Source organism: Corylus avellana, chromosome 1, assembly GCF_965113065.1.
Source record: "Corylus avellana chromosome 1, dhCorAvel1.hap1.2, whole genome shotgun sequence".
NCBI classification, from domain to species: Eukaryota; Viridiplantae; Streptophyta; class Magnoliopsida; order Fagales; family Betulaceae; genus Corylus; species Corylus avellana.
The window spans coordinates 17,039,787-17,052,514 of record NC_142490.1 but is presented as its reverse complement, the minus strand read 5'-3'; the positions used below and the strand labels follow the sequence as shown (position 1 = coordinate 17,052,514).

General features: G+C 37.1%; 2 protein-coding genes across 2 annotated transcripts; both read right to left on the bottom strand.

The window, feature by feature from the left end:
• Window positions 1–323: 323 nt before the first annotated feature.
• LOC148588009 (uncharacterized) lies at window positions 324–1,532 on the bottom strand. The gene is made up of 2 exons (XM_088512279.1): window positions 1,090–1,532; window positions 324–1,015 (listed from the first exon to the last, which is right to left on the bottom strand). The coding sequence occupies exons 1-2, from the start codon at window positions 1,519–1,521 to the stop codon at window positions 401–403; spliced, it is 1,047 nt and encodes a 348-aa protein (XP_088368405.1). The 5' UTR covers window positions 1,522–1,532; the 3' UTR covers window positions 324–400.
• A 2,298-nt stretch (window positions 1,533–3,830) lies between these two features.
• Window positions 3,831–5,990, bottom strand: LOC132169282 (uncharacterized). The gene is made up of 3 exons (XM_088513791.1): window positions 5,873–5,990; window positions 4,171–4,659; window positions 3,831–3,991 (listed from the first exon to the last, which is right to left on the bottom strand). Exons 1-3 carry the CDS (start codon window positions 5,988–5,990, stop codon window positions 3,831–3,833), a joined length of 768 nt encoding a protein of 255 aa, XP_088369917.1.
• Between the last annotated feature and the right edge of the window lie 6,738 nt (window positions 5,991–12,728).

The following is a 12,728-nucleotide window of genomic DNA, read 5'->3' as shown; positions in this document are numbered from 1 at the left end:
GAACAATTAATGTAGGACGATATTTACCTATATTTTTTGTGTATATATATATATATATATATATATATATATATATGATAAATAATATTGGAGAAGAGCCATTTGATCAAAATTTTACTCGTTCTCAAACAATAAAAATCTAACATGAGACAATCTGTAAGCGAGACTCACTCGGCCATGACTGAAACTTGTGTTAAAAGAGACTTTCAATTTACTAAGGTAAATACAATGCCAAATACATATATCACATAAACCAAAGGAAAAGTCCTAATGGAAATAACCAAATGAAAAATTCAAAGTCCTGATTTGCTTTATTCTTTCCCTGGGCTTCCTCACTCAAATCCCTTGATCACCTCTGACAATATTTTCTATTCATCAATTTCCCAATTAGCATCTTCCACTAGAAAATTTTACGTTTGTGTGACCGGAAAAGAAATCTAGACCAGTATGTTGAGTGAATTGTATCAACATAAAGTCGAAAATGTGCTAAAACAAAAAGAATTATTGGGATAGAAGCCAAAGAAGTAATAAGAATCGGAGCCCATTTTGCTTCACTGTAATATACCAAAAAGAAGGTTGCACTGAAGGCTATTACCATGCCTGCTATAGCGATGAAGAGTGCAGCAAGTCCAAACAGTAACCTTAGAGGTATTGACTTGAAAAAATCCTTCTCTCCGTAACGTGACGTGAGAATTGACAAGAATATTAAGATCGAAGTTGAAGAGAAGACCAATGCTATGCCATTTGATATGAAGAATACCTTAAACGAAATACTATTCAAAAGAAGAGGTTTCCCTGTTATTTGATGGTTGCCACCGGGTACAGTGAAGGCTGCAGTGAAAACCACAGTAGCAATCAATGTTGCCACAACCATGCAGTAGTTTGCTGTTTGCTTCATCCACTTTTCACCTTTTTCATATAACACTTTATGTTCCCTTATAAATATATCGTTAGGTGTTTCATGCTCGGAATTCTTCATGTAAACATATGAAGGCGGCACAATCTTTGCTATTTTCTACAATAACAAGGTGTAAATGAACAACCAAAAATACAAAATATATATATTGAATAATTTATATTAACACTTACCTTAAACCACAACAACTCCTGTTGCATTTGAAGAGCTGATGTTGATATGGTATTTAATCGATCTGAATTAGCACCCAATTTTCCAGCAAAGTGCAGCATGTTATCACCTTTAAAGGTGATATAGGTTGTAAAATTTTCCTTCATGCTACCTATATTATCTATTAAATTGAATACACTCTCTTGTCGATATAAAGTAGCAACATGAAATAAACTCCCGTATTCTTCATCTACTTGCCATAAGAGATCGGGATAAGAGCGTACGATTATCATTATAAATTCAACATTTCCTACTTTTGCAGCTTCAACAAGTAAAGTCATATAATCATGAACCAGTTTTGATGAAAAACGTTCCCTTGGCACTTCATTAACCATGTTCCAAAGCCGTTCAACTAACTGATGGGCTAGTGTCCCCATCAAATCATTGGTATACATCCCTTTGTGCCCTAAGATTAGGAAAATAATGTATTTCAAAGATCGTTTGGTAAAAATAAATATTGAATCTATACATTATTTTAACAAGATTGATCCATAACAAGAGATGCTATTGAAAGTTTTATAAAAAATTTTTTTTAAAAAAAAAAAAGAAAAAAAAAAAAAAGCACAAAGAACGTAACGCATTAAATGCAGCGTAAGGTGTATTTTTTTTTTCCTGAGCCAGTAAGTTGTATATAGTGAAAATCATCATACTTTCATTAAATTGAGACTTTAATCTCTTTTGAAATATGTACTATGTTAGGAAAGAAAAGACAATTAATCACTAGTGTTTCAAGATGAAGTAAGATTTTGGTTCTATAGGGAGATATCAATAGATATATTGACTTGATTATTATATTGGCTAAACATGCAGTTCTATAGCTCAATAGTGATCAGTTTTGTCACTTACCTCAGCCTCTTCATTTTTGAAAATACCATATTGATTAATTCGAATCTGAGTAACAAATATATTGAAAGTTTATGTAACACTCAACACAAAATTTTTCGAGTTCTTCTAATGGATAATTATGTGGGCTCAAGATATCAATTTTTCTATCAATATGTTTCTTCTCATGGGTATCCTCCTATATAGGGCTGTTAAATCAATAGAGCTACTCATTAACATGTTTGGACTCGACTTGAGTTCGACTTAATTATTAAAAAGGTCATTCGTGAACATGAAACTAGTCTTAATTATTAACAATAAATACTAGTATAAACTCAGCTCGACTTAGTTAACATTCATTGTAACGCCCAAGAAAAATTAGATGGAAAAACTGTCCGTTCTAAATTTGGCTAAGTCTGAAAAATGACTTTTTCAATTATTGGTATTTTCATGATAATTTTTACCTTTATTGCTCCTCATACACTAGATAATCAATTGTGATTTTATGGGATTTTATGAAAGGGTTTACATTGGTGAAAATCGATGGACCTTTTGTCATGAGCTGCCGAAAATCATATTTTGCACTAAAACTGGATTTTTAAATTTTGATCTAGTGGGAGTTCGATTTTGTACATACTTAAATGTTTATAGTGGAAATAAGGGCTGTGGAATAGTCACTGAAACAAAGTTGCGGAGTGGTGTTCGGACATGGAGTTAATGTGTCAGGACAGCTTTGCAGACACGCAAGGCAAGGAATTTTTGCTGTCAGGACATCCCACTAACGTGTCCAGTCACGGCTCGGGTATAAATGGCTGAATCGTGATTTCAGCTCATTTTCTTCCCCTTTCTTCCTCTTCCACACGAATTTCTCTGTTCTCTCTCCTAGGTTTTGTACCCAAAGCTTAGGTATTGATTATTTGAGGTCTCCAAAGACAAATCCAACCCCGGGAACGTGTTTCATGAGGTTAGATCGTTGTTTTCACCGATTGATTTGAGGTGAATCCATAAACCCTTAGCTTTCTTGGTTTGAATTGGATTTTTTGGGGTTTTGCTCAATCTCTCGAATTTCTTTGGGGTTCTTGTGTTTAGAAGACTTCTAAACATTCTTTGAGCGTTGGGTTGGAGTTTTGTGGCTTGGAACTTTGAAATTCATCAAAGATCAAGGTAAGACCCAAAACCCTAGTTTTGTCCAAGTGCTTATTTAAGTATTTTTGAAGTGGCTAACCCTCTAGATTCTCTATGGGTTAGTATTATAAACGAAAATGTGGTCAAATGGAAACCCTAGAATTCTATGGGTTCCCTTGTTGTGAGAGATGCTTGTGGGATTCAAGTATCTTGGTGAAGTTGAGTTATTAGAGCCTATAATAGAGTTTAACTATGTGTTTATCATGTAAATACATAGATATTTGCAAGTGGGTCAAGGTTGTTAAGAAAACCCAAGTGGATCAAGGTAAGTATTTTATTTACTGGGCAAAAAGATAATATTTTTAAAAGTAAAAAAGATGTTTTGGATGAATGATTGATGTAAGGTGTTTTGTGAATACTATGACTATTTAATGATGTTTCATGAGATGTTTTGGATGAGTGATTAATGTAAGGTATTTTGTAAATACTATGACTATTTAATGATGTTTCATGAGATGTTTTGGATGAATGATTGATGTAAGGCTTTTTGTGACACTATTTATAACTCTATTGTTGTTTGTTGTTGCAAACAAATATATATATATATATATATAGGGGAGATTGACCAAAAAAATAGCATTTCTCTTAATAAAAATCAGATAAAAAATGCATGATCGTATCTTTTCCGAATTTCTCATAGACTAGGGAGTAGATATCATGCAATGTTATATTTAAAGAAGAATGGGTTGGAGACAAACTAACAGGAATTTAAGAGCCTTTTCCATAATGATAGCTGACTTTGGCGGCCAATGACAAAAGGTTTTCTGGCCAACTCTGCCAAAGCTCTTCGCCTAAATTCAGTGCCAGCATCGGCATTTGCTAAGTTCGGATCCTTTATCAGAATTTGCAATGCAATACCTGTGCATCAAAAAAAAAAAAATTCTCTGATCATTGTAAAAATGTTGGTTCGAAAATCCATAAAAATATTGCAATAGAAGTGGTAACTTGTCTAACTGTATAAAAATCCATCCGAAAGATAATAGCATGCTAATAAATTGATTGTCTCAAACACACAATTAGTAAAACATAGGACATACCGTAAAAACCAGCGGTAATAGTATAATGAAGGAGATTAATGCGGTCAACGGTAGTCAAGTCCTCAAAAGAAGTCACAGAGAATGAGAATAGATAATTGACCATGTGTTTGTGTCCTAGATGAGCTGCAACGTGAAGCGGTTTCATTCCTTGGCTATTATTCATCAATGGAAGTTGTTTGTTTTTTTCCACCATCTTCTTAGCGATTCTTACATCTCCCGTTTGAGCAGCAACGTGAAGGGCTGTAGCTCCATTTATGTTTCTTAATTGCAAATCATCTGGATTCATCTGTTTCAACAGTTCTTCTACAAAAGAGGTGCCTTTTACAGCTACTGCACTGTGCAGTGCTGTATCACGCTGTTTCGTTATTGGAACTCGAACACAGCCTGGGTATTGTCTAAGAAAAGCGTTAGCAGCCGACCAATCACCCTTTAAGGCAGCTTGAAGTAGGGGACCACACTGGGCACGGTATTCATCTAATGTTCTTTCTCCTGGAAAACAAAAAACAAACTTATTAATTATAACTTGTAGTGAAAAATCATGTTTATCTCATGAGTAGCTTGCGTGTCTACTATTAAATCACCATTTCCTAAAAGCTTTAAGTATCTGCTGTTTATCTCATGACCTTACGTATCTGCTGTTAAATCACAATTTCCTAAAAGCTTAAGCTTTTTAGGACTTTTAGCTCTGATATCATACTCTAATACCATTGACCCATAAGGGTTCGATCTCAGGACCTTTAGCTCTGATACCATGTTAAATCACCATTGACCCGTAAGCTTAAGCTGATAGGAATATGATACAACCCGACTTGGTCGGTTACAGCAAAGAACAACAATAAAGCAGCGGATATGTAATTCCAAATCTTAAGTCTATTAATGATATAAAAATTCTTCTTGAAAAACTAGATACTCTCTAGATTTTGAAGGAAAAGAAGAATAAACTCAACTTTGAGTATTCTCATTAATCAAAACTGATTTATAAAATAACAACTCCGCCTCTTACATATTAGGTAAGAGGCGGAGTTGGAGCAAAAGTAAACCTAAACCTATTATGGAAAAGTTCTAGAATAATAAAGGGAAAATTACAATTAAATAAAATCCTAATTTAAATAACGTAAATAATAAAATATATACGATTGTTGGATTGCTCGCATAAAATCTTCATTAAAATCCCAAATAGAGCTACCAAGTCTTTCCTTATTGGATTCTTGCCTTTATTTTCGTCCAGCTTTTTAATCGTCTCTTTTTAGCCCGTTTTGACCTAGAAAAGATCGGAATTAGCCAAATCCTGTGAGACAGGATTTTGTAGATCTTTGAATTATCTTTCCAACTCTATCAAGATCGCTCCAATCTGATGTACAAAACACGAGTTATGATTTTTCTAATAAAGCTGGTCACAGCCCTCTCCGAACGGGATTTCCAGAAACTCCAAGATCACAGCCCATGTCTGGGCACGTGGAAATCCTGTCTGGACACCAATTCCAGAAACCTCATTTAGGTCCTGGATCTACATCATTCTCTCTAGGTTGGAGAGAATTCGTCCTCAAATTCGGCCAGTTCTTCCCATGCTCCTCTGGATGTCTAGTCTCCTCATTCCATTCTCCTCTTCTCAAAATCACAACAAGGCCACACCCCATAAGAAACGTGATGACTCTAATCATCAGCAGACTGCGATAATGATGTTGAAGGCCCTGCACCTCACCTTGCCGTGTAGACTTGCCATGCTTTTCTCGTGCCTTGTCTTTCCCATATGCCATGAAAATCTTCAAATAACTAGCAATGACCCCATCACTTTTTGATAGAACATTCCCCTTCGCCATATAGATCTCATCACAAATTTGGTTAGAAGAATTTGACAAAATAGCATCTACTTCGATGAAATCAACATAATTAATTGGCGCAGCATTCAAATCAAAGGACAAACCTTTTAGATAGTTTTTTATGACAATTTTTATCTAAAAGATTTACCTCTTCCAAGGGTTCCTCTTCTTTATGGAAAAGGTAAATCTTTTAGATAGTTTCTTATGACAATTTTTATCTAAAAGATTTACCTCTTCCAAGGGTTCCTCTTCTTCATGAAAAATTGCATGCACTCTGGAAGTTTTATCTCTTCCACTTGTTGTCTCAATCTGTCATGCTCTTTAGAACTCTTGTTGTAGTGCGGATGATTAGGAAGGTCAGAACCCGACACCAAATCAAGTTGAGATTGAATGCCTCGCAATGGGGGCATCTCTTTTGATAATTTTGTTGAGAACACGTCGACAACTTCATCCAACACCTCCTTTACCCGTTTCGGTACCACCCCCTTAATGATACTTCTAGTACCCATCAACTTTGGCTTTGCTACAAAGGATTGATCGTCCCCTTGTAAAGTTTTGGGCTCCTCCTCTTGGTTACGTAGCAACGTCAATCTGATTTTACTGACCATGAAGCTGTACGTGTGCTTAGTTTCATCATGGATAGCACCTTTATCATCTTGCCACGGCTTGCCCAATAACAGGTGTCATGTAGCCATGTCGACCACGCTACACCACACATGATCCACATATTTAGCTCCAATAGAAAAAGATACTTGGCAATGTTTAGATACCCTTACTCGTTTCCTTTCGTAAGCCACTCCAATTGATAACGAGTAGGATGCTTCTTGGTCTCGAGCCCTAGCTTCCGAACCGCTTGCTCCTAGACTACATTCATACCACTCCTTGGAATGATGACAAGCTTGGTCCCCTTCCCTCCCATGGTGCATGTAGTTTGAAATTGTTGGCAAGTACCACAAATGTATTGGGACACTGATTTATGCTTGACCTCTGCCGCCTCCTTAGACGCCTCCATTTTGTAGGACTTTTCTATTTTCTTTGTCATAGCTATAGGCTCTTGTCTCTAATTCTGTGATTTTCAACCCATTGTATAATTATGGGGCAAGAAAGCGACTCGCATATATTTCAATAGTTTCTCCGAACTATTGATCTTCAATTTGCCTTACCGCACCTTAGTTTGCTTCAGTTGTTGCCACCGCGCAACAACTCTTCCTCGGAATGTTCGTGCCACCAAAGAGACTCATCGTTCATTGAGCACCTCGTTGAATTCAATAACGTTTTTAACAGCCAACATCCAATCTAGAAATTCTTCGGGTTGTAGATCTCGTAGAATTCCGGAATATTGAGTTTGAACCCATTCACCCACCTAATAGCATGAGCTTGTGCATGGTGTTGATGTCCGTGCATTCGGCGCTCAGTTAAAGGGTTCTCGGATCCATTCCCATGTTGACCACACCAATCAGATATTTGGGTAGTAAGGTCTTCAATTTGATCTCTCGTAGCCCTAAGTCGATCCTCCGTGTGTTGCTAACGTTCAACGATAGATTTGCCTTCCGCCTCTGCAAATCACGGTCTTGGTTGGCGACACCAACTGTTCGGCCCACCACTAATGTGCCACAAGCGAATTGCCGGTTGCTCCCTATGTGTTGTCTCCGTGTGCATGTGCACCTCTTTCATGTTTGCACAACGGTCACTTCTCCCCATTCATGGAAAGTAATTGAGCTCTGATACCAACTCATGCAGCCCGACTTAGTGGGTTGCAGCAAAGAATAACAATAAAGTAACGGATATGTAATTTCAGATCTTGAGTCTATCAATGACCTAAGAATTCTTATTCAAAAACTAGATACTCTTTAGATTTTGAAGGAAAAGAGGAATAAACTCAACTTTGAGTATTCTGATTAATCAAAATTGATTGATAAAATAACGACTCTGCCTCTTACGTATTAGGTATGCTGTATTAATAACAATAAGCAAACTTGGAGCAAAAGTAAACCTAAACCTATTATGGAAAAGTTAGAGAATAATAAAGGGAAAATTACAATTAAATAAAATCCTAATTTAAATAACATAAACAATAAAATATATATGATTGCTGGATTGCTGGCATAAAACCTTCATTAAAATCCCCAATAGACCTATCAAGTCTTATTGGATTCTTGCCTTTATTTTCGTCCAACTTTTTAATCGCCCATAAGCAGCCCGTTTTGACCTAGTAAACATTGAAAGTAGCCAAATTTTGTGAGACATGATTTTGTAGATCTTTGAATTGTCTTTCCAACGCCATCAAGATCGCTCCAATCCGATGTCCAAAACTGGAGTTATGATTTTTCTAATAAAGCTGGTCGCAGCTCTCTCCGGACGGGATTTCCCGAAACTCCAAGATCACAGCCCATGTCTGGACACGTGAAAATCCTATCCGGACACCAATTTCAGAAACCACATTTTAGATCCTAGATCTACATCATTCTCCCTAGGTTGGAGAGAATTCGTCCTCAAATTTGGCCGATTCTTCCTATGGTCCTCCAGATGTCTAGTCAGCTCATTCCATTCTCCTCTTCTCAAAATCACAACAAGGCCACACCCCATAAGAAATGTGATTGCTCTAATCATCAACAGACTGCGACGATGATGTTGAAGGCCCTGCACCTCACCTTGCCATGTAGACTTGCCATGCTTTTCTCGTGCCTTGTCTTTCCCATATGCCATGAAAATCTTCAAATAACTAGGAACGACCCCGTCACTTTTTGATAGAACATTCCCCTTCACCATATAGATCTCATCACAAATTTGGTTAGAAGAATTTGACAAAATAGCGTCTACTTCGATGAAATCAACATAATTAATGGGTGCTACATTCAAAATAAAGGCTTTATCCCCGGTGCTCTTATCTAGCACATGGTATGTAGAATTGTCATAAAAAATTGCAAAACTATCTGAAAGATTTACCTCTTCCAAGGGTTCCTATTCTTCATGAAAATTTGCAATGCACTCTGAAAGATGTATCTCTTCCACTTGTTGTCTCAATCCATCATGCACTTTAGAACTCTTGTTGTGATGCGGATGATTAGGAAGGTCAGACCCCGACACCAAATCAAGTTGAGATTGAATGCCTCGCAATGGGGGCATCTCTTTTGATAATTTTCTTGAGAACACGTCGACAACTTCATCCAACACCTCCTTTTCCCGTTCCGGTACCACCCCCTTAATGATGCTTTCAGTACCCGTCAACTTTGGCTTTTCTACAAAGGATTGACCGTCCCCTTGTGAAGGTTTTGGCTCCGCCTCTTGGTTAGGTAGCAACGTCAATCTGATTTTACCAACCATGAAGTTGTACGTGTTCTTTGCTTCATCATGGATAGCAGCTTTATCATCTTGCCACGGATTGGCCAATAACATGTGTCATGTAGCCATGTCGACAACCTTACACCACACATGATCCACATATTTAGCTCCAATAGAAAAAGACACTTGGCAATGTTTAGATACCCTTACCTCGTTTCCTTTCGTGAGCCACTCCAATTGATAGGAAGTAGGATGCTTCTTGGTCTCGAGCCCTAGCTTTCGAACTGCTTGCTCCGAGACTACATTCATACCACTCCTTGGATCGATGACATGCTTGGCCCCCTTGCCTCCCATGGTGCATGTAGTTTGAAATTGTCAGCAAGTACCTCAAATGTATCAGGACACTAATTGATGCTTGACCTCCGCCACCTCCCTAGATGCCTCCTTTTTGTAGGACTTTTCTATTTTCTTTGTCACAGCTATAGGCCCTTGACTCAAATTCTATGATTTTCGGCCCATGGTATAGCTATGGGGCAAGAAAGCGATTCGCATATATTTCAATAGTTTCTCCCAACTATTGATCTTTAATTTGCCTTGCCGCACCCTAGTTTGCTTTAGTTGTTGCGACCACGCAACAACTCTTCCCCAGAATGTGCGTGCCACCAAAGAAACTTGTCGTTCATCGGGCGTCCCGTTGAATTCAAGAACCTCTTCAACAGCCAACACCCAATCCAGAAATTCTTTGGGTTGTAGATCCCCGTAAAATTCTGGAATATTGAGTTCGAACCCGTTCACCCACCTATTGGCATGTGCTTGCGCATGGTGGTGACGTTTGTGCGTTCGGCGCTTAGCTAAAGGGTTCTCAGATCCATTCCCATGTTGACCACACCAGTCGGATAGTTGGGTAGTGAGGTCTTTAATTTGATCCCTTATAGCCCTAAGTCGATCCTCCGTGTGTTGCCAACGTTCAGCGATAGATTTGCCTTCCGCCTCCGTAAATCACGGTCTTGGTTGGCGATGACAACCATTCGGCTCACCACTCATGTGTCGCAAGCGAATTGTCGGTTCGTCCCTACGTGTTGTCTCTGTGCACACGTGCACCTTGTTCATGTCTACACAACGATCACTCCTCCCCATTTATGGAAAGTAATTGAGCTCTGATACCAACTGATGCTGGCCGACTTGGTGGGTTGCAACAAAGAACAACAATAAAGTAGCGGATATGTAATTCTAGATCTTGAGTCTATCAATGATCTAAGAATTCTTCTTGAAAAACTAGATACTCTTTAGATTTTGAAGGCAAAAATGAATAAACTCAACTCTGAGTATTTTCATTAATCAAAACTGATTTATAAAATAACAACTCCGCCTCTTACATATTAGGTCTGTTGTATTTATAACAATAAACAAACTTGGAGCAAAAGTAAACCTAAACCTATTATGGAAAAGTTATAGAATAATAAAGGAAAAATTACAATTAAATAAAATCCTAATTTAAATTACGTAAATAACAAAATATATATGATTGCTGGATTGCTGGCATAAAATCTTCATTAAAATCCCCAATAGAGCTATCAAGTCTTATTGGATTCTTGCATTTATTTTCGTCTAGCTTTTTATTCGTCCATTTGCAGCCCGTTTTGATCTAGAAAACATCGGAATTAGCCAAATCTTGTAAGACATGATTTTGTAAATCTTTAAATTATCTTTCCAACGCCATTAATATCGCTCCAATCCGATGTCCGAAACTGGAGTTATTATTTTTCTAATAAAGCTGGTCCAAGCCCTCTCCGGACGGGATTTCCCGAAACTCCAAGATCGCAGCCCATGTCCGGACACGTGAAAATCCTGTCCGGACACCAATTCCATAAACCTCATTTTAGGTCCTGGTTCTATATTAGAATATGTAAATTTAATCATTTAATCAAATACTTTAACACTACCTCTTATGTGTGGGCTCAAACTCCCTTTTAATAGTGGATGCCTAACACGTGGAATATTTAATTGAAATGATGGGTGAATTGACGGAGTTAAGATTCGAACTCAAAATCTTTAGCTCTCATACAATATTAAATCACCACTTGTCCTAAAAGCTTAAACTAATAGAAATAAATTAATTTAACATCATATTACTTTAACATATGCGGCAAGTGTTCTTTTTCCTCTGTGTGTGCATGAGTGTTTGTAATTGTTATTTTGTTTTAATAGTGTTATTATTATTTTGGATTCTTTCCTCGCCTATAGAAGGAGTTTAACAGACCATTTTGGTCCATTTCAAAAGTAGTTTTTGCAACGTTAGAAAAAAATGGTCCATTTTGGTCCATTTCTAATTCCTTATTAATTAGAAAAAATAAAAATAAAAAGAGTTTTCGCAAGGTGGCCTTAATTATTTTTACTAGTGATATTCGAAAACTCTCTCAGTAGAGAGAAAGAGAGATTGATCACTTACTTGAGCTTGGTTCTTCTGACACTATCTGCTCCAGTTCTCCTTGTGGTGTCCTTGCTGCGCTCCAGTAATTAGCCCAATCTGGTAGAAGGGAGCTTAAAAAAGACCAAATTTTAACGAAAACAAGCCATAAAGGCTGAAGGCTAGCATCTCCTACATTAGCTACTTGTCTGGGATTTGTTAAACTATCAGATTCCAAGTTTGATACATGTGGTTGCTGTTGAGTAGAAGATGCTCCCTGATCCAAGTGTGTAGGACTTGACGGAAAGGAAGAGGATCTTTGTTGATTGATAGCACCTTCTTCCATTTTTCTTTTCTTGTTTCTTTAGAAATAAAATGAGATAGAAAATAAATAAATTAATGCATAATCAATCTCATAATATCAATATATATATAGAGTTCCTAATTAGGTGAGTAGAGTGACAACTTAAAAAGTAGGTATATCTATGTGAACATCAACAAATTCCCTATTGATAGAATAGGTGAGTGAATACGAGCATGGTAATCAAATTATAGAAATTTGATTACAAATCAACTTTTAAATTTATGGGTAGTTTGTAGGTGTTAGACACCTACATCCACTAATTAAGCTTGGTTTGTGATCATAAACCTTTCTTCTAAAAGATTTGCAAAGTAGTAAATTTCCATCAATTACAGAAATTCTAAACTATAAATGAATTATAATTTGCAGAAAAGGAAAAAAGGGAATTAAGGGGGGCGAGGGTATGACGTATATATGTTTATTTTTTAACTAAAAAGAATAATGATAATGAGAAAGATAAGAACGCCAATGGCTTGACGATAACAAGTGTTTTGTGCCGAAGATTAGATGTGCTTAACAAATAACAATACTTACTATTAGACTCCTAGCCCTTGTTGAGCTTCAGAGCCTGTTGGGCATTGGGCAATCAGGGGAAAGGAAATCCGGAGTTTTGATTGTCAACCTTGCAGGGAACTTTGGCTACAAAGTACACCATATTTATACAACAATTTTCACCATAGTAATCAAT

Coding starts and splice junctions, on each gene's coding strand:
- LOC148588009 (XM_088512279.1), bottom strand. CDS start 1,521: ATGTATACCAATGATTTGATGGGGACACTAGCCCATCAGTTAGTTGAA. Junction 1,016..1,089: donor AGGAGTTGTTGTGGTTTAAG/GTAAGTGTTAAT, acceptor TTGTTATTGTAG/AAAATAGCAAAGATTGTGCC.
- LOC132169282 (XM_088513791.1), bottom strand. CDS start 5,990: ATGGCGAAGGGGAATGTTCTATCAAAAAGTGATGGGGTCATTGCTAGT. Junction 4,660..5,872: donor TGGCAAGTCTACACGGCAAG/GTGAGGTGCAGG, acceptor TTTGTTTTCCAG/GAGAAAGAACATTAGATGAA. Junction 3,992..4,170: donor TATTACCGCTGGTTTTTACG/GTATGTCCTATG, acceptor TTTGATGCACAG/GTATTGCATTGCAAATTCTG.